The sequence below is a fragment of the Pavona decussata genome, unplaced genomic scaffold (assembly GCF_977016875.1).
Source record: "Pavona decussata unplaced genomic scaffold, jaPavDecu1.1 SCAFFOLD_94, whole genome shotgun sequence".
NCBI lineage: Eukaryota > Metazoa > Cnidaria > Anthozoa > Scleractinia > Agariciidae > Pavona > Pavona decussata.
Genome location: NW_028145511.1, coordinates 2,482,501 through 2,506,765, shown reverse-complemented (window position 1 = coordinate 2,506,765; position 24,265 = coordinate 2,482,501). Strand labels below are relative to the sequence as shown.

The 24,265-nt window shown below is 39.8% G+C and overlaps 3 protein-coding genes and 4 non-coding genes across 10 annotated transcripts in view; 1 reads left to right on the top strand and 6 right to left on the bottom strand.

Annotated features, from left to right (window-relative positions):
• The window catches only part of LOC146473406 (uncharacterized), a 45,755-nt gene extending 24,725 nt beyond the window's left edge, over positions 1 to 21,030 (top strand). For all 4 annotated transcript variants that reach the window (XM_085118615.1, XM_085118617.1, XM_085118619.1 and 1 more), the window contains 3 exons: positions 18,480 to 18,676; positions 19,071 to 19,648; positions 20,428 to 21,030. In XM_085118615.1, coding sequence (XP_084974741.1) covers positions 18,480 to 18,676; positions 19,071 to 19,648; positions 20,428 to 20,528 — 876 coding nt within the window. In that variant the 3' untranslated portion in view covers positions 20,529 to 21,030. The remainder of the gene's footprint in view (positions 1 to 18,479; positions 18,677 to 19,070; positions 19,649 to 20,427) is intronic.
• Positions 1,803 to 6,545, bottom strand: LOC146473408 (integrin alpha-1-like). The gene is made up of 2 exons (XM_085118614.1): positions 5,250 to 6,545; positions 1,803 to 3,306 (listed from the first exon to the last, which is right to left on the bottom strand). Exons 1-2 carry the CDS (start codon positions 5,353 to 5,355, stop codon positions 2,576 to 2,578), a joined length of 837 nt encoding a protein of 278 aa, XP_084974740.1. The 5' UTR covers positions 5,356 to 6,545; the 3' UTR covers positions 1,803 to 2,575.
• LOC146473407 (collagen alpha-1(XXII) chain-like) lies at positions 8,846 to 11,957 on the bottom strand. Its single transcript, XM_085118613.1, has 3 exons — positions 11,514 to 11,957; positions 9,225 to 10,319; positions 8,846 to 8,982 (listed from the first exon to the last, which is right to left on the bottom strand). Exons 1-2 carry the CDS (start codon positions 11,611 to 11,613, stop codon positions 9,610 to 9,612), a joined length of 810 nt encoding a protein of 269 aa, XP_084974739.1. The 5' UTR covers positions 11,614 to 11,957; the 3' UTR covers positions 8,846 to 8,982; positions 9,225 to 9,609.
• An 838-nt stretch (positions 21,031 to 21,868) lies between the features above and the next one.
• Positions 21,869 to 21,990, bottom strand: LOC146473405 (U5 spliceosomal RNA). The gene has a single exon (XR_014866456.1). It is a non-coding gene; the product is annotated as a U5 spliceosomal RNA (small nuclear RNA).
• A 332-nt stretch (positions 21,991 to 22,322) lies between these two features.
• LOC146473404 (U5 spliceosomal RNA) lies at positions 22,323 to 22,439 on the bottom strand. Its single transcript, XR_014866454.1, has one exon. It is a non-coding gene; the product is annotated as a U5 spliceosomal RNA (small nuclear RNA).
• An 889-nt stretch (positions 22,440 to 23,328) lies between these two features.
• Positions 23,329 to 23,449, bottom strand: LOC146473403 (U5 spliceosomal RNA). The gene has a single exon (XR_014866447.1). It is a non-coding gene; the product is annotated as a U5 spliceosomal RNA (small nuclear RNA).
• A 382-nt stretch (positions 23,450 to 23,831) lies between these two features.
• Positions 23,832 to 23,956, bottom strand: LOC146473402 (U5 spliceosomal RNA). Its single transcript, XR_014866453.1, has one exon. It is a non-coding gene; the product is annotated as a U5 spliceosomal RNA (small nuclear RNA).
• Positions 23,957 to 24,265: the final 309 nt, after the last annotated feature.

Here is a 24,265-nt window from a genome sequence, read left to right as displayed (position 1 = left end):
GTTAGTAATCATATAATAATTCCCGATTGAGCTGAAAAATAGAAGAAGAAAAGGATCTAGGAACGAACATTTTTCAGTGCCACTCACAGCTTGACAAAGCTATTTTAATGCCTTCCAGAAATATTTTTTCAATTGAAGTGAATATTTTAGTGTTGAGTGTCACTTGTCACACACTTATAGGGCTTTAAAGGAGAAGTATCACGAAAATTTGCTGTCATTTCAAAACCCAAAAATGTTTGACTGTCAGCAGAAACAACGAAATAATTGTCAAGTTTGTTAAAAATTATCACCCCAGTGCGATAAAACTGTCGATTAGTGCCTCTGGCCAGAGACAGAGTAGGCCGGTATGGATTGAAACTTGAAAAATATTAGGCTAATGTTTTTCAAGTTCTCGCATTTTTGTTCCAAAATGCCCTAGAACAGATCACGAGTTGTTTCTTTCAAGAATTGAGTTGATTTCGGTCCTCTCGTCATTCTAGAATTATTTGGCAGCTGATTGAAGGTCTTATTTCATCATTTTTAACAAAAGATATCAAAAACCCCATGATACTTCCCCTTTAAGCTTGTTGTGCACTCGAGAAGCGCGCCAATTTGGTTTTAATTGGTCCATCGCCGGAAATGGTTATGGAGAGTCTCCAGCAGTGGTTCGAGTGCCTTTAACACTTGTAAAACAACAAATTTAAAAGTCACGCTGGTATTCGCGACTCTGTCAAATGTCAGATTTTATCACTTAGTTTTTGGTTGGGTTGTTTTAACTGAGTTAATAGGGTAATTTGGGCGCCGTAACATTTCGTTTTAGCGCTGGCTCGTCGTCAGAGGGAATTTTACAACTTAAGAAGTCGACTTCGTCCTGTTGTCTTGACTCACCCATGCTCCAACAGCCCGTATGAACGTTTTAATTTGCACTGCTGAAACGGGTCATCTATAGCGAGCGATCCTGTGGAGTAGGCGGTTTAATAGCGTAGTTAGCTGCAGGTGGAACTAATTTAGTGTTATCAATTGGATTTAGAGATAATGTTTGACCCTTAACACATACAAATAAATTTTTTTATGATTCCAACATGCTTCAAACACGAAACAGTTCTCGTGCCAGCTGGTCTTGATCACAACATACGAGTTTTGGTAATTGAAATATTGTAAACAAAGTTAACACTCGTACCTTTTGTCAATAGAAATTCGTAGCAGTTACACGTAATCTAACAGTAATTCTCGTACCCGAGGGTATCTCCGAAGGTGCCAGAATCTCGTTTGATCTGGCGTCGCTCGGAATCATTTTCACCCTAAAGATTTTACCGGCTATTTCCTGTCTTACATTTATCTGCCTTAATACTCTAAGACAGTATATAGTCGTGATAACGCCAACCAGGTGGCCGTACATTGAACAGCGGTACCAAAGCACGAAGTTTTACTTGTAAAAGGTACATGTATGGCAATCGGACCCCCCCCCCCCCCTCCCTACTCATTTTGTAAGGGAGCCTCCCCCTTCCCCAGTCTGGACGAGAGTTCAATCTCATTTTGTGATAGCTTTTAAAATGTTGAAGAAATGTGCTTGCACTTTTTGCAGCATGTTAGACGACAAGGTCAAACACACTGTTCTGAGGCTTTAGGGAAGCAGGGAAGGCCGGGATGGGATGGTGAGAGCACTCGCCTTCCACCAATGGTTGGTTTTCGTCCTTATTCCCAGAGGTTTTTCTCCGGGTACTCCGGTTTTTCCCTCCTAAAAAAACAACATTTCTAAATTCCAATTCGATCTGGAAAGTGTCCCCAATTAGTGCTCTGCGCTAAATACATTGACACTTAAATAAAGTGATTTATTTATTTCTTAGTCTTATGTTCCTAGTGTAGCATTCAATGTAAAATATTGCGAAACAGCATTTGGTGGTTAGATCCCTTTTTAGACGACATTGTTTATCACTCGATCCACGTCGTTATTGCAACCAAGTTACATTTCTATTTATGAACAAATACCTCTATATCCTTTCAGTAAAATCTCAGTTGACAGTTATTCGATCTCTAAGGCACAACTAAAACGCGATAAAAATAAAGATTATTATTAAAGATTATTATGATAAAATGCTTTTGTAAGCAGATGTTTTTTGCAGATCTTTTTCTTATATCTTGATTCTTGTAAGCTATTTTTAATTGTTAGCTTTTTTAAATAGGCAATCTACCATAGTTCCTTATCCCCGACTCTCGTGTCTTCTACAGTTAAAGTGCAAAACGTCGATAAAGTATATTCTCAAACTTGCCCTTTGCTGTCTGTTCATGGCCCCCTTAATTTCGTTCTTGAAAAGGTTGACATCTAACTATGTCCTAATTCTTGTTAAAAAAGCGAGACGCGTTATCACTAATTATATATTTAAAAATAAAAGTCATCTCTCTTTAGTTAGTTTAAAGACGATTTGCGAGCTTTTGTAAATACTCCAAGCATTTTTGTAAACTACAGTTTGTGGTTTCGGGAGAAAACAGCGTCCGTCTCACAGGGAAGCGCCATTTTAGTGTCTTCAGTCTTCACTGATGCTTTCATTTTGAGCTCTACCAGCGGAATAAAGAGCCTGACAGTCGCGAAATAGTCTCAGTATTGGGGGCGTAACATGCCATACAGCCAAGAACGCTTTGTATATTCCCTAATGAGATACCATGGAGGAATCATCTTAACCACTCTCAAAAGCCCTTTAACGTTAGTCACGCGGTAAAGATGGGCATCTGTAGAACTCGCGAGACCCACGACCTCTGATATGCCCCTGAGGTAACGGCCAACTGCAATCACGAAGATTTGTGTGCCCGTGCTTTTGATTTGTAGAGCGCGGTACAACGTCTTTTCTTTATCGACATTTGACTGGCCGTCGGTGATAATCAAAACACGTTTTCTGTATCCAGGTCGAGCGCCCCTTTCGCGGTTCAAAATGAGCTCTTTTCGGCACGTTTCAAGCGCGTCCTGAGTATTGGTCGTGCCTGCTTCAAAAGGTATTCTACGTAGCTTGTACACTGTGTCGTGTTTTGTGGTGAAATTAAAACGCACGGTGGCGTTGTACGAGAACGAAATAGCAGCATAGCGTCTCTCTTTGTCTGCCTTTTGAGTGAGCATCTGTAGAGCTCGAAGTGTATTTCTGAAGTCTCTAGGCAATATCGATCCAGAAGAGTCGATTATGAATATCGCGTCGAACTGCGTGTATAACCTTCGCACGCCCACAGATCTACGATATCTTTTCAGTCTGAATTGCCTTATAACTCTGTAGTCAATACCCAAGTAGTACCGCATTAGCTTTTCAGCTGTTTCTCGGTCCGGTGGAACAGTCTGGAATCCTGTAACAAAATAAGAATACAGTTTTGATCATTCACTTTTAGGAGTGCCCACGCTTTTAAATTGGAAAATCTAAAGTGTTTGACATCATAATATGTCCTTAACAGACGGAAGTGCATGAAGGTATTTGCCAATAGCTTTTCATTAGAACCACTTTATGCAGCACGGCATAACAAACACTATCAGAGTCAAGTAATACTCAGTAGCTTTAACTTAGTGTTCAACCACAGCGGAAAACACAGCTCAACTGCTTTCATGATTTCATCCACTTCCCCAAACAGCTAGAACTTATGTACTATAGTATAATAAACAACAACACAGGAAGTACTGGTCAACAGCCTTCATTTTATGGTCACAGCTAGAACGTGATAGCTGAGTTTAATCGTTTGTCTAACGACGTTTCGACCGCTATACTGCCGGTCTTCATCAGGCGGTGGTGTCGACTGATTGCGTAACAGTATAAGCAGCACCTTGGTTTGTGTTGATTGGTGCGTTTCGATCCTCTCTTAGGCAGTTGTTGATTGGAGGATTTCAATCCTTGTCGTTCAGACTAGAAATTGTTCCCTCGACAGTCCGCCTTGGTACCGATCGGCTGCTGTGTTGTTTGATCGTGGGCATCCACGCTTCTGGAATTTCAATTCCATTATCCCTGTTGATGTTGTCAGGGTGAAGTCTTATGTGAATAGCCTCTTTAACCCTACGGATGTACACGCTAAACAACAACACGACAGGAAAGCGCTGCTTAACAGCCTTCATTTGAATGGTCACAGTTAAGGACTTCATCACTCAAACAGCAAGAAGATATAGCGCAATAAGCAACACCAGGAGAACACTTCTCAACAGCCTTCATTTGAATAATCACTGTTTATAATTTCATCACTCAAACAGCTAGAAGATATAGCACAATAAACTATACCAGGAAAAAACTGTTCAACAGCTTTACGTTTTGGTCATATTTCCATGCACTTGCTCAAAAGTTAGAATCACCATGTACAGCAAAATAAACAACACTACGAGAAAGCACTTATCAGAAGGTTTCGGTAAACTTTGACTCCAACCTATCCGTACTCTAGGTTGTCAACAACTCTTTGTTTTTAGTTCGAAAGACGAGGTAAACAAATGTTCCAAAAATGGTCATGTCAACAAAGAATCCGTTTTGAACTTGATATATCAAAACGTTGTTACCCTCACGCGATGACACATTGACGCAAAATTAAGTGAATAGCGATTTGAGCCAATGAGGCTGAAAAAATGGCGCGCTAAGGCGTCAAAGAACTTTCTTGTTTACTTTACTAATAGACAAAGGAAATGCTCGGTACTTTGTTGGAGTCTTTGTAAGACCTCAAATGATCTTTTTCCTGTTTGGTTTTGCTGTAACTGCAGTGTAGTTCTAATTAGTTTTGCTATTTCTCTGCGTAAATGAAAAATGTTTAATGAGAAGTATATTACTGCACACAAGCAAAAAGAACCCAATAAGGTATTCCTGGCGGAATTTTTATGAATTCTTCAATGATTGCTATCAACTGTTTCACTCCCTGGAGTGATCAGTATTTCATTTCTCCTTACATTATCAATACCTTGTCAACCAGACAGGTGATGAGAATAAAGAAAATCATCAACTAAGCAATGTTTTTCAAGATGTAACAGCAAATTCTGTGAACTAACTTTAAACAAAATGTATGGCAGTCGGTCAGGTGAATTAATATTTAGATCATGGAAGTGAAACAGTTAAGAAAAGCAGCTACCCCAGCACTGAGGCCGGAATAACTCGTCGTTGGCGGCAACAACGAAAGAGACAAACGCAAGCAAAAAAAAGTCCTTTTCATAGTGATTTCTAAAAGTAAAAGGTTTTTGGAAACAAATAGCAGAGATGAAGTCTGTTAACTGTTTTCTTAGGTAGAGCTGCAAAAAAAATGAAAAATCGCTATCGAAAGTCGCTACTTACGTTCCCAAGGATCATAGGCAATAGTCTTGGTCCTTTCCCAGATGAATCCAGAACACTCCTCAGCAAACACCAATGACAAAGCCACAATCAACATCATCTTCCACATTTTTATAGGGAATGCCTCGTGGACGCGTGGTTGATATAGATTCAACCGGTCAACCGGTAGACTATCTGAAGGGCTTCAGCCTTTGAATGTTGCGTTGCACCCGTTTTTTGCTAAGCCTTTTATAGTTGTCGTTGACACTTCTGAAAACAATTTAAATGTCAAGTTGTATGGATTGAGGGGTGGAGAAGAAAAGTCTCGAGATTCTTTGTGTGACAGTGAGATGAGGAAAGAGTGTAGTGGTACTTCTAGTTGCGTAATCATGCTATGATATCTGGGTTAAGCTCCAGTCGTATGGGCACTTTAGTTCGAAGTGCGAATTTGCCCTTTTTTTTTCCGTGTGAATCGATACTTCAATTTATGAGCCCTGTGTGGTGACAGCGTGCGAGATAAGACCAGATCGCATCGTTGATGCCCTGTTTATCTTTATTTTTGTTTGGTAAAAAAAAAGAAGCTGATTAAGAATGTTTGAATGCCATGCCCTCGATTCGGCAATATTTACCTTCGAGGAGGTGTAATTATCGGCAATGAATTACAAACCTTGTCAACGCGTTACAAAGAGACCTTGCGGTCGACAAGTCGTTGAAATATTGTATTAAATTGAAGCGAATCTACCGAACGTTGTTGTTCCTCTCGCTGCGTGGGTCATGGTTTTTCGTAGAGGAATTCATGTCATAATCTTGTTATCAGCCTCTTTTATTTCCATACAATTAATTATCACGAGTTGACAAGTTCCTTATTGGTGGTTAATTAGAGCATCCGAGAAAAATGGAACTCGATTTGAGAGTGTTCAAGACGCACACTTCTACCCTGCTAGCAGAGGTTTCTTTCTGGAAAGTCTTTAAGCATGTATGAAGTCATTCGCGCCTCTAGTATTTCGCGTAGTCGCCTTGTTTACGACTTCGTACATTCTAAAAGACTTGCCAGGAAGAAACCTTTGCTAGCAGGGTAGCACACTTCAATTAAATTCCATCCTCAATAGATTAAGCGTAGGCTCGATTACCAGCCGAGGGAGCGGCGGGAATCGTGCCAAGATTAAACGTAGAGTGTGGGCAGATGAGTTCTGCATCTAATGTGATCAAAAGAAGATCTAATGAAATTAGTTAAACACGTAGTTTTACCTGACAACAAAAGTACTATTTAATAACTGCTGTATCCTAAACCGATCTCTGTTTGCCGCATGCTTTCTATTAAAATTCAACGACCCGCGTCAGGGTTGTTTCACTCTATTTTCACTGAGAACTGACTCGGTCTCAGTCGGTCTGACTCCGGGAAATTACCCCAAAAATTCAGCAAGTTTGTCCAGTTTCACAATTTCTTAAAAAAGCAAAAACAAAAACAAAATTTTTGTTTTCAGGTCAAAAAGTGAAATTCAAATGGTCTGGATAAAAGTAGTGATGAAACTAATTTTACGAAAAACACGACATTCCCGAGTTTTACAGACATGTTTCGGCAGTTGACTCCGGGAGAGGCAACTGCCGAAACATGTCTGTAAAACTCAAGAGTGTCGTGTTTTTCTTAAAATGAAATCCAAATTCCTTCTGCAGACTTATCCGCTTTGGTGCCCCGGGCTGAATACATGTGTTTTTCGTATTTTAAATAACAGCTCAGAAGATTAAATCAATAATAAGATCTTGGTTCAAATTGCATTTCATCCCTCTGATTCTACTTGTATTGGGTTGGGTGTGTTTGCGAGCGAAATCTGTCAATTTTACTGAATATTAGCACTGAGACAGCAGATGTTTAGTAGTGATTTGAAAATTCCTTTACATCTGAGAAATTACTCTCTTTTTTGCCTTTTTCGTCCACTTGGTAGTCAGTTTTTGTCTTGTGAACATAATTGTTCAGTAATTGTAGAATATCGTGTCCTTGATGGTTATTCTAGTTGTTTCACGTGTAGCAAACTGACCCAATGTGGACAAGGCCCACAGCTGGGAGATAATTGGACCAGATGTATTCTTGAATGAACCCTAATGACTCAGGGCAAATGGCTTTTATTTTAAAGTTCCAACGAAAACACTAGATTTCTCAAAAAATAAACTCGAATAAACTTTAAAGCTTGACGGGTGACAGAAGTAAATTAGCGAAACCATATGGACAACTGTAACGACATTAAGCTTTTTGTTGTTGTTGTTGTTGTTGACATATATAGAAAAATTCAACTCTAGCAAAAGAAGGAAGTGTTTTGGATATTTCGAGCGCAGACATGGCAGTTGAAAGAAAATGATTTGAACGTCGAATTATAAGACTAAAACTGAATTCACCCCGCTGACTGAATGTTCACGCTGCTGGTATGTGGACTGCTAAAATCTTTGTAAACGGTCGATAGCCTTCCGGTACTAAACTTTGAAGCTTGTTCGTGAGCGTTCGAAAATTGGCGAAAATTAAATTAGAATGTTTTTCATTTCATTGAAGGTCTTATGTAACTCATAATGGTAAGGATCGTGCAGCTGTTGTATATTTTAATTGGTCTTAGATACATCTGGCACTTTTCCACATTTTCCACGGTTTTTTTGAGCTGTTGATTACCACAAGCATGCGCTAACATTTATTAGTTTGAAATTATTGACTTGTGCCTTTTGTGTACATAACACAAAAGACGTAAAGGTAACTAGTAGCAGTTGTAGGCGCGTATATCAATTTGTAAGTTCCATCTAATAACGTTATGCTGCATTTTCTTTTTATTGCATTGACTCTGTTTATAGCTCGTTAATTACAGGTAGGTACATGCGTACGTATGCTTTGACATGTGAAAGTCATTTACTGAAGAACGTTCCCTTCATTTCAAGTAAATTCCTGTCACTCGTTACGTCTTCTTGCCTTTTTATTTATAGAAACCACGTCATAAACTTCATCACAATCACAATTCACCGCTGAACTTTATCATGGATTGGCAAAACCAATCGTGACTCCTCTGGCGCGTTACCCGCGGTTGACACCGACTACGTCTTCTTCCTTCGAGTTTACATCTCTCCGGATTGGCCAGAGTAATTACTTTTGTTTCAGTTTTACGACACTCAAATGAAAACCGCTCTATGGAGATAACTAGATTGTTAAAGGAGGTCTTGCTATGTTAAAGTCAAAACTGCCTAAAACTGTTAACAAAGGAGCTTTGCGCAAACATGAAAGTTCTCCTAGGTACCAAGAAGAAGATATCAAGTGATTTAAGTAATGTTTAAAAAGCGAGCAGGAGTGTTTTATCGGGTTTAGACCCGATAAAACACGTGCTGCGAGTTTTTTGAACGGCTTCAAAAACATTCCTGGAAAAGCGTGTATCAATAGAGTTAATAACAATTATGCTTTTGTGAACGTTGGAAATTAGCATACGAGAAAAACACCGCATACTAACGAGGAGTGTCTTATTAGCTGATAAAACACCGCATACTAATAAGGAGGAGGTTTATCGATATAAATCACTGCACGTGATGTATTATCGATCATTTGATAGGTCAATGGGCTTATGAATTATTAATGAGTTTTTGAACGAAGGAAGAATGAACCACACTTACGTTATGGTGATTTTTCTCTTGGCCAATTTTTTTCAAGTTGCCATGTATTTCCTCCTGGCCATCCGCAGCCAGAGATAATTAATACTAGTTTCTGTGTACTACTGGAGTAATTGTTACAAAACTGGCCCCAGTTGTTCAAAGGCCGGATAACTTTATCCAGCGGATAAGTCACAATCCGACAGTTTCAATCTGTGGAGAGATTTCAGTATTTCCTCGTGCACAAGCGAACATGCACACTCTAACCACAGTTAAGTTTGGGAGTGTACGAAAACCCTGGACAAAATTTAACGTGACGTATATTTTAGACGCTGAAAAGTGCCTTATCCAGCGAATAAAGTTATCCAGCCTTTGAACAACTGGGGCCTGGACAATTATTGTAACGTTTTCGTTGATACAAATGACTTTTCAGTGTTTCTAAAAGGTGACACTAAGGTCGAGTTCGATTGCCCTTATTCTGGTATGGGAATCAACGGAATAGCCTCTAGATTTCATCTTTAAGGCAAAATTTGGGAGTGTATCTGCAAACTTTCGCTGGCACACGATGTTCAAGAACCTTTCTACATTACATTAACACCAGAAACCTCTTATGCCGGAGGGATTTTCAGTAATCGTGGTATTTGATCTTATTCAAAATACGGCCAATCGAACGCACCCTAAAAATAGGCCGTAGGGGGAGGGGGGAGGGGTCATGTTTGATTTCTCTTTTTTAGCTTGAAAGCTGCGTCTCTAAGCTAATGACAAAATTGAATCAGTTGCTGATGTCCTCGCTGTAACTGTATTTTTCCGTAATCCAAGGTGGCTGGACTTCGTGAATATACCTCCAAGGCGGTATAAGCCGGGCTATTTCCAGTAATGACATGGTGTTTACAACACGATACAGATGTTTGTTCGTGCTACTGGCGATACCAACCAATTCTTGTATTCCAGGCATATAGTTTCCAATGCCGATTACGAACAGTTCCACGCCGATGATTTTGAGTTGAAATGCTCGATACAGGGTGAGGTGGACATTCATGTTGGAGCTGCCGTCAGTCAGTAATAGAACGCGTTTCTTGGCTCCTGGACGCAGCTTCGACTTCTTGTTCTGGAACAGCTCGGTACGGCATTTCAGGAATGCCTCTTGAGTGTTCGTTTTGTCGCCGATGAAGTGTATTCTTTTCTGTAGGTAATGTTTCGCTGTCTTATAATCGGTGAAATCGAAGGCGACGGTTGCTTTGTCCGAGAAGGTCACGGCTGCGTATTGTGTATCAGGGCGGGCTTTGTCGAGAAGAACCTCGAGAGCTTTGACGCCTCTGTAAAAGTCGCGTTTGCGGATGGAATTGGAAGCATCAAACACAAGTACAACATCATATTTGGTTTGGTCGACACTCCTTCGATGTCTTCTCCGGCTTCTGCTTTCGATAAAATATCGTGTAAGTTTCTTGGCGGTCACTCGTTCTTTAGGCACCCTCTGAAATCCTGTTAAAAATTTGATAAGTTAATTAAACACTAAAGGCTTGTATTATTATTATATCATGTTCATCATGTTTTTCATCGCGAGTTAATTTTTTAATGCTTAAAACGTTTTTTCCCCGTTGGGTTTGTATAAACTGTCTTGTGCCTCTAAAAACAAGAGGTGTTTAGAGAACATACAAGCTGTGAAAAATTTGCCACACAAACTGTTACCTTAAAAGAATCGCGTTACCGCAATAAGCGTAGTCTAAACACTTTTTAATTCTTCAAAGCATTCTGGAAATCCTACTTATTTTTTCTTGCCTAACCTTAAAAAAAATATATATATGAGAAGTGTGCTCCTCGCTTTCAATGTTTCCCCTTGTTGATTGCTGTCTTAACGGTTTATTAAAACAATTCAGGAGTAAGACTGTTTTCTGTGATGTAACCCCTCCCCCCCCCCCCCTCCCCACGCGCCTCCTTCCCTCAGTTTATCACTTCCGGTTCACAAACAATGGTCTCATTTTATTTTGGGGTAAGCAAATAGACGCGAAGAACATGATCATGAGTGATGTGAACCCCTGGAAGATCCACGGAAAACTAACGGATAGACGCGGCGTCGTGAGCGTAAAAACGCTCTAGAAAATTGGACCACAACAGACGTCAATTTCGACGAAATTTAGTTCGTATCGGGTGCCATCACTTACCTTGAGGGCTCGTCAAAATACAGCACGATTCGTAAAGATTAGATACAGTGATACTACACACCAAACCTCTAATAAGAGATTTACTGTCTAACGTAACCTCTTCTCGGGTAAATAGTAAAGAAAACTATAATGAAAAGCTGAAAAAGGATGAGGGCGCGAGTTAGCAAACCGGTTTTCTGCTGTCCAAATAATATCGCGGCATATTCGTCTTTGTTTCGGGCGTTATTCGAATAGTATGAAGTGGAGTTGGATGATAATAAGCAATACTTTCCTGTGATGCTGTTTATAATGCTGTACAAGGTGGTTCTAACTTTTGAGTCTGCGGATGAAATCCTAAATTGTAACCATTCAAGTGAAAGCTACTGAGAAAGTACTTTCCTGTGGTGCCTTGTGTTATAGAATACAAGGGAATTAGGAACGTTTTCCAGTTTCGCCGAACTCTCAGAAGAAAGCCTTAAGGAATTAAGCAATCATGTTATTCTTAGCAGTTACCGTGATCTCGCTTGTAACTCACTTGATTGGTGTGATCTCTCTCTTGTCTTTGTGCGTTCCCACACGAAACAGTCGGCAATCACAGGAAATATAAGCAGCAAAAGTATCTTAACTCTCAGCATCGTTGCAGGAATTCTTAAGACTTGTTTATAGTAGGTGTATACTTTTTTCCCTCTGGGGTGTGTAAACAGACAGGGAATGTCTGGGGCTTAACTTCGCTAAAGCTTGAATGAATTTTTTTTGAAAGAGGTATGTTTGGTTTGTATTCATTAGTGGGCGAGTTATAATTAACGGAATCTTAATTCTTCAGTTTGGGTTACGTTTCACGCCCGTTAGTGTTGAAAATAGCTTGCGGTTGTACATCTAGAAACTACGAGTTATCCTTTAGACTTTTTTAATTAACTTAACTCACAAATACTAAAACCGTGTCTCCTGGTTAGAGCTCTCCGTTTAGAGGTCAGACTTAAAGCCGGATGCTGTTATGTGTAAAACTCAGCCCGGCGACTTTTTCACCAATATTTTAACGGAGCAAAACCGTGCAATAGAAATGAATGCCTTTTTCGACTTTTCAGTGAGTGTTAATGGTGGTGTTGTTGAAAGATCAGCTGTCATTAAAGAGTAATTTACTCGCATTTGTGATTGATTGAAAAAGGCTCATCTTTTTGGGCCAAGATCTGCCCGAGAATATCACGTTTCAACAATTGTGAACACCACCAGCCGAGACTCCAACAACCGGTAAATGGAGTTGTGAACGGGATTCTAAACTATAATTGGGCTATCAACAGTCAGTGCAAGATTTAAGCTTTCATCTTTTTTGTGGCACTGTCATCGGCATGTACAAGGTATCATGATGACAAGAATTGATTTTAGTTTTTTTTTATGCAATACCGAACGTAAATAAATTGAAGCGTTAATGCGTAAGCTCTTGAAAACCAACATGGTCATGAAGTAGAGTTCTTCCTTGCTCTGTGATTCCATTCCTGTTCCAAGTTTGCAACTTGTTAGGCTGTTGTTATATGTAGACCTTCATTATTCAAACACGAATCACCAGTTATGACGAGTTTTGGTTATCCGTTATCCCTGCAATTTTAAGGCAAGTTTTTCCTTATCTCTAAAATTGCCAAGGCTTTTATCCCTAAAATTAGGGTGATAGCCGTAAAACTAAGCTGATCATCCCTTATCCCCATAATATTTTTGTTTAGTAATCCCGCTTTATCTCTAAAATTGTTTTGTGAGATATCCGACTTATTCCGAAAACCTTTAACAAGACCGCTATGATTTACGGTCATGATCATGCCTAAAGCCATAGCAATGAAATCGGCTCTAAGTCTTGAGTTCACTTGTTTAATCAACCCTTCCGTAAATGAACACATTTGGGACCACATTTGAGAGTCCACTTATTATAGGTGTCCATTGCGGAAGTGCATTTTCATTTTTGCCGGTATTAATAGCATGTAGTGTTTTGTTTTCGCTCATCAGATTAATAGTGAAGGCTTTCTTTCTTGTTGACACGTTTGATGCTCAGTCGGATGACCGGCCCCCAAATCATGGCAATCTCACAACACTTGCACCAGATGGAAGTACTTAACAAGTTTCTGAATACTAGCTCTCCAGTTTTCTCTAGTTCTTTTATTTTTATTACTGACAATCGACACGCCCTTTCCAGACCTTCTGTCGTGACTGTTACACAGATGGGTCAGTATAAACAAGCCCTCGAATCTTCTGTTAGAAGTTCAGTTAAGTTATCGGGTGTCATCTGTACCTTCACGTTTACCAAATCTTACCGTTCAAACTCAAGACGGGAAACTCCCTCAACAATGATGACAAAATATGAGACTAGGAAAGTACTGCTTTGTAGCTTGCACTTGATTGGTCATACTTTGAAAAAATGTTTTTACGCGGATTTTTAAGGTATAACGTTTTTTAAACGATGTCACAGGAAAGTACTCCTCAGTAGTTTTCATTTGATTGTTATCCCTTTACGATTTTTTCATCAGTAGAGCCACGTGAACTGATACATGCAGACTATTGGGTTGAAAGGATTAAGATTTGCTTGATTCCATTGTTGAACACAAATTGCCCCCATCTGGGATGTAAACAAAGTTTGCAATGCCTGTTGAAGTGTTAAAACGATCCCCTAGGGGTTATATGAGAAATTTTACCCGCGCACTCTAGAAGGAGATAATTTTAATGACTACTGAAGATAATTTTAATGACCTTGTAAGTGCGGGTGATTAGTGCATAGATACCAATCGGAAGATGGTGTACTTACAATTACATACCATTACATGTGGTTCTCGATATCTTCACGAGAGGAACTTGTTTATCTGACCTATATCCAGTTTTCGTTTCGTTTCGTTTCGTTTGTGGCGATAACGGTAGGCCAAACCAAAGGAAGTACTTCAAAGTGTTTCAAATTCCTATTTGTGACCTCATTCAACCGATAGTTTTCATGTGGCTTTGCTCGCAGTGAAGGCCTAAGGCCAAAGCAAAGAAAGTTCTTCTACCGTAATTATAATCACAACGAAGAAAGTAATGATATATCAGATATATGATTCCCTCCTTTTTAGGCAAACCACATAACACGATTACAGAAAGAAATCGCAGAAAAGATTTTATTTACAGGTTCTCGTTTCGTCCAAAAGGTAAACTAAAACCAAAAGCGAATGTTTGGTTTATCAACAGTGTTGACAACTAAATGTAAATTGGCTACCGTAAAGAGCGGATTCGAGTGCTGACGTTTCGAGCGTTAGCTCTTCATCAGAGCGAATTCAAAAGCGCTAAGTACCGGTTTCAAGCTAATACCGGGTGCTTGAGGCTGTTTATATCCTGCTTGAATTATGCATTTCAGGATTTCTTTTAAAATATAAATTGTATTTTGAAGCAACCGGAAGATGTATTATTGCTAAGTTAACAAAAGACTAATGTTCTGGACACCTGTGTTTTTTACTTTCAATTTTTGTTTTTGTTTCATTAAACTTGAAGTTGATGGGAATATTTTTTCTGTGGAGAACATAAGGCAAATTCATCAAGGTGGAAAGAATTTTCAATACACACAGAGAAAGTACTCGATGAGGTTACCTTCTTGCAGACTCAATTATTGTTTAAATAGCCATTTACTATGTTCCAGTACGCTTAGTTATTTGTAGAGTAGGAATATTCTTTTATAATGACTTCTCGTACAAGGGAAGCAGGGCGTGCTCCCCTGCCGTGATCATCAGCACGACTCGCTGAGAGAAATGAAGGTCCTAGCTTTGTGTTTGTATAGTTGATTGATGGACTCTTTCAGTGCACTGTAAGTGATCTTAGAAAAGCACCGGTAAAACATTTTAAAACGTGACTGAGTACTCATTATCGAGTTTCCTTCGCGAGTTCGCGCACGTCAAATATCCAGCCCGCTTGGGTTGCTCGCACGAGAGAGTTACTCAGTTCCCTGCTGTTCTGTTTAATTGAGGTAGAACTTTCTGTGTCTAAAAATCAAGAAGAACGTGTGACATCCTTAGCGTAGTGTGTGGTGCCATCGTATTTTCTAGTTTACTGAATTAAAGCTGTAGTCACATGTGAATTACATTGTTCAAGCAGTTCACTTGTTGCGTGCTCGATGTTTTGAACCTTGTTACCGGAAGGAACTTTTTTCTTAATTGGTTAATCCGTTTTTCAGCCACCAAGATCTCAGTATTTAGTCTAGAAAAGGGTGGAATTGCCGGGTGGTCATAAACACAGATCATAAGTCATGCTATTTTTCTGTAAAGGATTTTTTTAATACTTAATTAATAAAAAAAAAATGGAAATGTCAGAGTGGTTTTTATTGCCTTGAAAACATAAAAAAGAAATATTTCAAAAGAAATTGAATGGAAGGTTAGATCAGAGTGAAACGGAACAAACATTAACAGATGTAGAGCATTTTATGGTTGTTTAAACGGTGTGGTGGGTCCTTTAAACACGAAATTAAAAATTAAAATTTCCCAAAATTTTCTATTCTATAAATAGATTATTCCGGCTCACGCGACAGAAATAGTAGTGATCTGCGATCAGTGCGGTTCTTTGGTATACGACGCAAGGGGCACAGCTGAGAAAAAAAAGCCATCCAGACGGTCAAGTGTGCCGCACTCGGCACTCGAAATTAGCGGTTTAGTACACAAATATTTTGGTGATAGCTTCATTCTTGCCGCCCTGTCTTATCCGCTTTTGTGATGGAGCTTAAAGTATCACGAAAATTTGCTGTCATTTCAAAACCCAAAAATGTTTGACTGTCAGCAGAAACAACGAAATAATTGTCAAGTTTGTTAAAAACTATCACCCTAGTGCATTAAAACTGTCGATTAGTGCCTCTAGCCAGAGACAGGGTAGGCCGGTTTGGATTGTAACTTGGAAAATATTAGGCTAATGTTTTTCAAGTTCTCATATTTTTGTTTCTCCAAAATGCGCTAGAACAGATCACAAGTTGTTTCTTTCAAGAATTGAGTTGATTTCTTTCCTCTTTTCATTCTAGAATTATTTGGCAGGTGATTGAAGGTCTTATTTCATCATTTTTAACAAAAGATGTTAAAAACCCCATGATACTTTCCGTTTAAGTTCACTGTACCGATCATTGTGCACTGTAGCATGTGTGAATTTTACTTTCACGCAAGAAAAAGTTGTTTTCATTTCAATTGGGTGTTTGATAATTCCAGTGTTCTTCAAAAATCTGTTGACCAGGCGTCATAGTTGATTCAAGGATTGGGCTTCAAATAAGTAGGATATATGATATATCTGCCCACAGTGCGTTTGCCTTCGCACCCGACCGATCCTTAAACTTTCTGACCTTTTGCTCTTTTTTTTCCATAACACCTTTACTCCATGTTGTTAAATCACGAACAATGCTGCTTTTCTGTCCCTGTATTTCTTTTGCCATTTAGACAAGTTTCAGTCCTCGGAAACGGTACTCGGTATTCAAAATGGCAACGAGGGAAGGAATGGCCGAAAGCACGCTATTAGTTGAACTGAGGTCTCGTGATCTGTTGTTTGCCAGGGTGTTGCCATTTAAATATCGAGAAGACCGTGGGAACGGGGTTTGGGAGGAGCTGCTTCCTTATATTAGTTACCTATAATATCTTTCGTCTTTGGTATTAGGCTCCGCAAGGTTATTTAACGTAGATCGAGGAAATTGTTGGATTCAGAGTATTGTTCTCACTTTTGTAATAGAGGGCATGGAAATTCAGATGATCTTTACAACGCTCTGCCCGTGTGTTCGGGGACGTCCGGCATGTTCGTCAAAGACTTCCGACGTGAAAATTTGACAGATTTCCAAAATATTGTGAAAGGAGGAAACGAACGTACCTAAAAGAAAGTATTGCACACTAACTTTCACTTGAATAGTTACAGTTTTGGATTTGGAAGTGGATATATGACATTAGGGAGTTTAAGAAACGAGGACGGCAACGGTAACAAGAACGCCACAAAACAATGGGCTTAATGAGCAAAAACAATCGCTCTGCACGTGCGTTTTACATTTTGGTACATTTCTTTGCCGTCCTCTGCAAAACAGCAACGTGAAATGACCAACTTTTAGGTTTTCTCGAGAACAGGAGCGTATGACGCAAAATCTTCTTTATTTTTCCTTACTTTGACGTCGTTCATACTAATTTAGTTCCTGGAGAGATCGCCAGCATTTCCCAAGTTAAACAAATTTAAATGATTGCGAAAGAGTTACAAAAACGAGAAGTTATATTTTTAAATGACGTTCTCGTTACCGTTGCCGTCCTCGTTTCTTAAACTCCCTATTCATATATGTGAACTGCGGATGAAAGAATTAATAAATGAGAGGCCAACGCAGTTATATGTGCGCAACTTATGCAGCTACGAAAAGAGAGCCTGAAAAAAATTCAGTATGCGCATGAATTTTTTTCTTGCTTTCTTTTTGCAACTGATTTCATCCGCAGGCTCAAAATTTAGAATCATCTGGTAGGAAAATTTATCCCAGTAACCTTTATTGTCATAATTGCACTTCATGTTCAAATTCAAGGTTTAGTGTCTCAATTTTTTTTTAGGAGTTAAGGGGATTAAAGAGACCGTTAAATAGGTTTTAAAATAAGTTTTCGTTGCAAATTGGATAATAGCGTCTTGATTAGCGCTTTTTTAAAAAAGTAAATGTTTATTTTTATATTAAAATCAGGAGAAATTAACTTTGAGAGGCAGTTCGTTTGCTTTAGACTTTCAGATTCGTCTGAGTTTATAAAGAGGTGAACGCATTGCTCGAGAACCAACTAGTAGCAATATCTCTGTATCCGGACGTCTGGTTTTTGCGGAATGCTGCTAAGTCAGGGAATAGTGTTTATTTTGATAGCATTGATTGCTAATGCGGAATGCATTTGTTCTGTGACAAATCGAGTATACTGATGAGGGTTTGAGGTTAAATTATATACAAACCATCTGACTCAGCTTCGAGCGAGTTAGCTGGAATACGAACGGTTGTGAACAGTAATCTCGGAGCAGTTTCTGGAACTTTCCGTACACATTGTTTGTCAGTTTAGAGAGACTGTGACTAAAGGGTTATTAATAGGGAGCTAAGAAAATATGAAGGATCCTGTTTGTCTTGGGAATGCATCAGGCACATTGTGAACCACAAAAGTCGTCGATAATGTTTACAATAAACCTATAGTTCAGAAAATTAAATAAATCACTTTATTTTTAAGTGCCAATGTATTTAGCGCAGAGCACTAATTGGGGAAAATTTCCAGATCGAATTGGAAGTACGGAGAAAAACCTCTCAGAGCAAGGACGACAACCAACAGCAAACTCAACCCACATATGACGCCGAGTCCGGGAGTCGAACCCAGGCCACAATGGTGGGAGGCGAGTGCTCTCACCACTGCGCCATCCCTGCTCCGCTTAAAGAGAAAGAAAGAGTAACATTAGGTTAAGTAACAGTTTGGCGTCCCCCAAATTATGTATGAAACGCACCGTCCACAATGCAGAGTGTTTCTTTATTTCTTTATTTCTATTCCAGAGTCAATTTCTTCTTCGGCGAATCCTCGAGGCTTCAATATCAGATGTCAGCGGTCCCTCTGTCTCTCCTCCCCCAGAGGACGACTTGGATCTTGGGCCTCGCTTTGAAACTGAGGCGCCGCACAAGGATGATGTTTCAGTCGCAAGTGATGGTTCCAGCAGCACCCTGGGTTCTACCCCGCCTAAAGTTCAACCAGTGTAAGTAATGGATGGCCCTGCAAGTGTTATGTACAGCCAGGCTTTTAGCTTTGCATGTGAAATCGCTTCGCTCAACTTTGATTCATTTGATCAAAACTCGCTAAAAAAGTGTTAATATAGAAGAAAAATACGACAGCAACACTAAAACAACTCTTGAGAGCAAAAAGGAATGTAATTTTTTTAAATTTATAGACAATGTTTTGTGCGAGTGCTCTCACCACTGCGCCATCCCTGCTTCGGCTTGGACTAAAGTGTTCATATTTTTACCAAGCGTCCCAAATCTCTCCTGCTAAGGTTTTAGATTCTGTATTTATAATACACTGGTAGTTGTATTTTGTTGGTAAAAGTACAGCAGTCAGCTGTTTGTAGCTACGCTATTCATTTCTTTTCTCAGCAAACCCACCGAGGAAGACAGCAAGCCGGCACCTGATCCAACAGCGTCTTATGAGGACGACTTTGAAGACGATGTACCGCTAACCGAAACAGCCGCATACCTTAAAATGGTGAGCAGCGCGCATTCAGAGCCAGACGATGACATCAGCGACATCCTGGGGAATTCTGGACCACAAAAGGAGGAAAGCGAGGCTGACGATGATGTCGAGAGGGAACTGGCACGAAGCATGTCCCCACCTGTGACGTCACCTCGCACCAGATCTCCAAGCCATTCAAAGAGCGGGAAGGCGAAGCCGAAACTCTCGCTCTTTAATACAGGCGCCACTACAGTTGATGACAAAGCTGAAAACAAGGACTTAGGCGACAGTTGGGGTGGATCATCGGCGAAGTCTGATAAATCTGATTTATCAGACTCGGAGTCCGTGGTAACACCTCCGTTATCGCCCGATGGCGGGTTTGGTTACGTACCTACAGCGCTAGAGAGTAAGGACCAGCAGGCTGCCGGACATAAGGAAGACAGAGACAACGAGAAGAGCGAGCCTAAGTCAGCCAACGACTCCAAAGCTAAAAGAAAAACAGGTATCTTTTTTATAACCTCTGAATGTTGGTTTTCTCAGGTTACTGACTCACCAATATCGTACCCAAAGTCCTAAGGCTATTTGTTCAGCGGTTCAGTGGTCGCCAGGAGAGACTGGTGAAATCCGGGACACATTTAAATTATTTGATTGATTGCCCCGTAACGGTTGCGTTGTATTACCGCAGAAATGCTGCGGTAATAATAAAATCGCAGTTCTTCAGAGTCTCTCATGGCGACCAACCGCTGGCCAAAGAGCCTGCGGACTAAGATGATATTGCTGACTCACATGCATTTGTGAAATGTGGTAACCCTGTGGTCAACGTCTCAACCTTATTGGAGCAATATGAATTTGTTTGAGGAAGTATGTGATACATGGGGGCTCCCTAGTGTACTTATAACAACACTTACACTTACTATTATAAGGGAAACCTTATTCTCTTCTCTCACTTCGCAGTGTATTCCGTTACATTTTACTGTTCACAGTTTTTTGTAGAGGAAATTTAAAAAGTTAGGATGCCGTCTTATCTGTTGTTAATTATCCGTTGTTCCTTGCGCGTTGAGGCCGTCGGCATGGCAACGCAGCATAAAAATAATTGTAGATTTTTACAGCTATCAAATACTCTGAAGACCCTTGAATAGCTTGGCCTCCGTAAGATTGCTGACGAACGCTGAATTCTGGTTATGGTAGAGATCATTAATAAATGAGAGACCGTCTCAATTATTGTTATAAAGCCCGGTATATGAAAGCCCGCCTCAACATTCCTTTTTGCTTTCCTCGTAGATTTTTGGAATAATTCAGACACGGAATCCGAAGTGGATCTGCAGCTGAGTACCGGAGGATTCGATCAAGATGATGATGACGATTTTGATTTTTATGGTTAGCACATTGACAGGTGCGGCGCTCAGGCTTCACTCTCCTTGTGGTTCTTCATCATACGGCGGTATTGAACCCCAGGATCGGAGTTTACGGTATACAAATCAGAGAATGAAAAACCCAAATCCAAATCCAAATGAATCAGTTTGTACAGCAAGGCCGTATTATTATTCAGAGGGAACTTACCGGTATGGACTCATCTGGAATCCAAATATCCTCGCGGTTTGTGCACGAAATTGACGTGAAGTCGGGGGAATAAAGGATAGGTGGCCGTTTGAGATACGTAGAATAACAATGTCATTGTAGGAAAACGGCTTGTTAGTCCTTGAGTTCTGTTAAGAGTGTCAAGGACGCGTTGAGATCCAGCCCTTCCTCGTCTTCGGAGATCGCTTTGATGACAAAAGACAAGGAAGAAACCAATCTGGATGGTAAACGGCAATGTAGCTATAAATTAATCATAAAATATATACCTAGGCTATGTTTATTTGAAATAAAATTGAGTGTGTCTCAACAAGACTTGATTTTGGTACGATTACTTTCTTAAAACGAAAGAGAGGAAGTGTGGCGGGAACCTGTGTCAGTTCGCGTATAGAAACAGGACAGGTTGGATCCGCCTAACCCTTTACAAGCGTGGATGCTTTCCTGTGAAACAAAACTATACAATTCAATCCCCCCTTTTAACCATATTTAAAACAACTTATAAACAACGATAGATGTATTTTTCAGTCATTGATACAGGCAAACTGGTATCATTTATTCGCCAGGCTTAAAACACTAACATCTCCTTTCTTTCACACATACCACTCATTGACATTCAAACCCTAGCAGACAACGAGTCTCATAATTCGTTCGGCCACCCGCCCCCTCTTCCCCTATGCAATCTTGGATAGTGCAAGGAACGCGACATCTTTTGCAGCGCGTTTAACTTTCAAAACAACATTGATTGGTGGGAAAAGGAGACGCGATCAAGGCGTCACTAGTTGTAGTTAAATGGTTTAACTCCCACGAGTCTCCTATAGCTCTAGCTCTGTGGTAGAGCATCCGAACTAGTAATCGGAAGGTCTTAGGTTCGACTATTGTTGGAAGAACTCGGAGTATGCCTGTGTCTTATTTATTCACCAGGCTAAAACATAGCATCACATTTCTTTCACACAACTTGTAAACAGTTTTATACTTCATTCACATGTGTTGTTCTCCCGTTATCGTAATATAACAAAGCAAGTTCTTAATCAGAGGTAAATGCTCTCTTTGCCTTTAAAGCGTCTATACCAAAAAAAAAAATAAAAATAAAGAAATAAAGAAAAGAAAACCATTGCGCCAGGAAAATTCTTGTTTCTTGTCGTTCAAGAGCCCCGCCAAAAATGCAGGGCGACGAAAAATTAGTCTATAGACTCATTCAGTTGTTCTTCTCCACGGAAATCTTTAGTAAAAGGCGAAAGATTTATACGTGTTGAAGGAAAACCAGAATTACCTGGGAAGAGCATGACAGACCTTACATTGACGGTGAGACTTCAGGGTATATGGGACAAAATGATCTCCCTGGCATACGCATGCGCAAGGAAGCCAAGTAATTTCGTTTGAGTCTGTGAAGAGGTTTTTGTTCTACATCAGCAACGCGAACAATATCCTTTGGTCTACCGTAACTAAATTTAATTCTGACCTTTCCTCACTTCTATTCTTAATAGTAGGTGAGCATTGAAAAAATGTTCGCGATATAGTTTTGGTTACTCCCTCCATTTAATAACCGCCTGGCATCATTTTGTGGTATTGCAAGAGTCGTTCTTTGTTGATATTTAATAAGGGGCCCCGCCGAAAGGCAGGGCAACGAAAAATTAATAGACTCATTCAGTTGTTCCCCTCCACGGAAATCTTTAGTAAAAGGCGAAAGATTTATTCGTGTTGAAGGAAAACCAGAGTTAACAAAAAATGGAAATATCGACAGTACTTAGAATAACATGAGGCAACGACACGTACGGGACAGATAAACTTGTGCTAAATGCACGCATGCGTAACCGTAAGAAGTCTAAAAAGACAATTAGTACAGTCAGTACAGAATAGTCAACCCTCATAATCGGTTGCAGACAACGGGCTGATTCTATCACAAGACATGAAATCCTGTTGTACGTGTTTGACAGAGAAAATAACGAATTTTGTATTTCAAGTTTCAAGCGCTTACCTTATATATAAAAATCATTATAAGAAAGAAAAGTTACGGCCGCCTTGGGGGCTTTTTGTGATGGGTAAACAGCTGTTTGAAGGTGCCCTCTTAGATCCCAATGGGGCTTTTTAAGCGTGGTTTCCATGACTCAGTACGGCAGAGGATGAATGCCCCTGCCACGGTATTAGTTCGTTTTGCATGGAAGTCCCGCCGAACGGCAGAGCAACGAAAAATCAGTTCATAGATTAATTCAGTTGTTCTCCTCCGGCGAAAGATTTATGCGTGTTGAAGAAAACCCGTAGTTACCAAACAGCATAAGTACATAAAAGGTGAAGCTACAACGACGAATGTTTAATAAACACTACGAAGTATTCCTACTTGAATTTATGCTAAGCGGGAAATTTTCTTTGCTCATGTCTAAAAAGGGGCCCCGCCGAAAAGCAGGGCGACGAAAAATTAAGTTATAGATTCATTCACTTGTTCTCCTCCGGCGAAAGATTTACGCGTGTTGAAAAAAAACCGTAGTTACCAAACAGCACAAGTATATAGAAAGATGAAGCTATAACGACGAAATTTTAATGAATACTTCGAAGTATTTCTACTGAAACTTATGTTAAGTAGGAGGTTATCTTTGTTCATGTTTAATAAGGGGCCCCGCCGAATGGCAGGGCGACGAAAAATTAGGTTATAGACTCATTCACTTGTTCTCCTCCACGGAAATCTTTAGTAAAAGGCGAAAGATTTATACGTGTTGAAGGAAAACCAGAGTTATTAAATCAGGAAAACATCGACAGTATTTTCAATAACGCGAGACAACAACGCATGTGGGACAAATAAAGATATACTCACACTAAAAGTACGCATGCGCAACAGTAAAAGACAATTAATAAAACATGATCATCTCTCAAAAAAAAAAAAACACTCATAAGATTTTTTTTTTTTTCGGGGTTGCAAAAACACGGTCCGATTTTGGGTATTCCTGTTAGTGTAAGACACGAGATCCTGTTGTTGTTCTCATTGACAAGAAGAAATCAAGAATTTTGTGTTTCAAGTTGTAATGCTTACCTCATTATGCATAAAAAACATTATAAGGAAAGTTCCGACCGTCTGAGCGGCTTTTGATGATCCGAATGGAATTTGTTGATCATAAAGGAGGCCAGCCGAACGGCAGGGCACCGAAAAATTAGTTCAAAGAATCATTCAATTATTCTCCTCCACAGAAATCTTTAGTAAAATAAAAGGCGAAAGATTTGTAAGTGTTAGGGAAAACCAGCTCTGAACGGTCGGCAGTGTGTACGAATGATGCAGCAACATATCTGGGACAAATAAAAAATTTCTTTATTCTTACTCAAGAACGCGTGCGCAAGGTTCTTTAAAGTTAAATGAAATCAGGTTTCAGCTGGGTTCAAACATTTTCTCTGGGTTTTAATGCATTAGGATAACAAGAAAAGTTCCGGTCGCGTTTTGTGACGAATAGACAGTTGATTCAGTGAAAGTTCCCACTTTTCTTGTAGATCCCAATGGGGCCTTTTAAGCGTGGTTTTCATGACTCAGTTCAGCAGAGGATGAATGCCTGCTACGGCATTT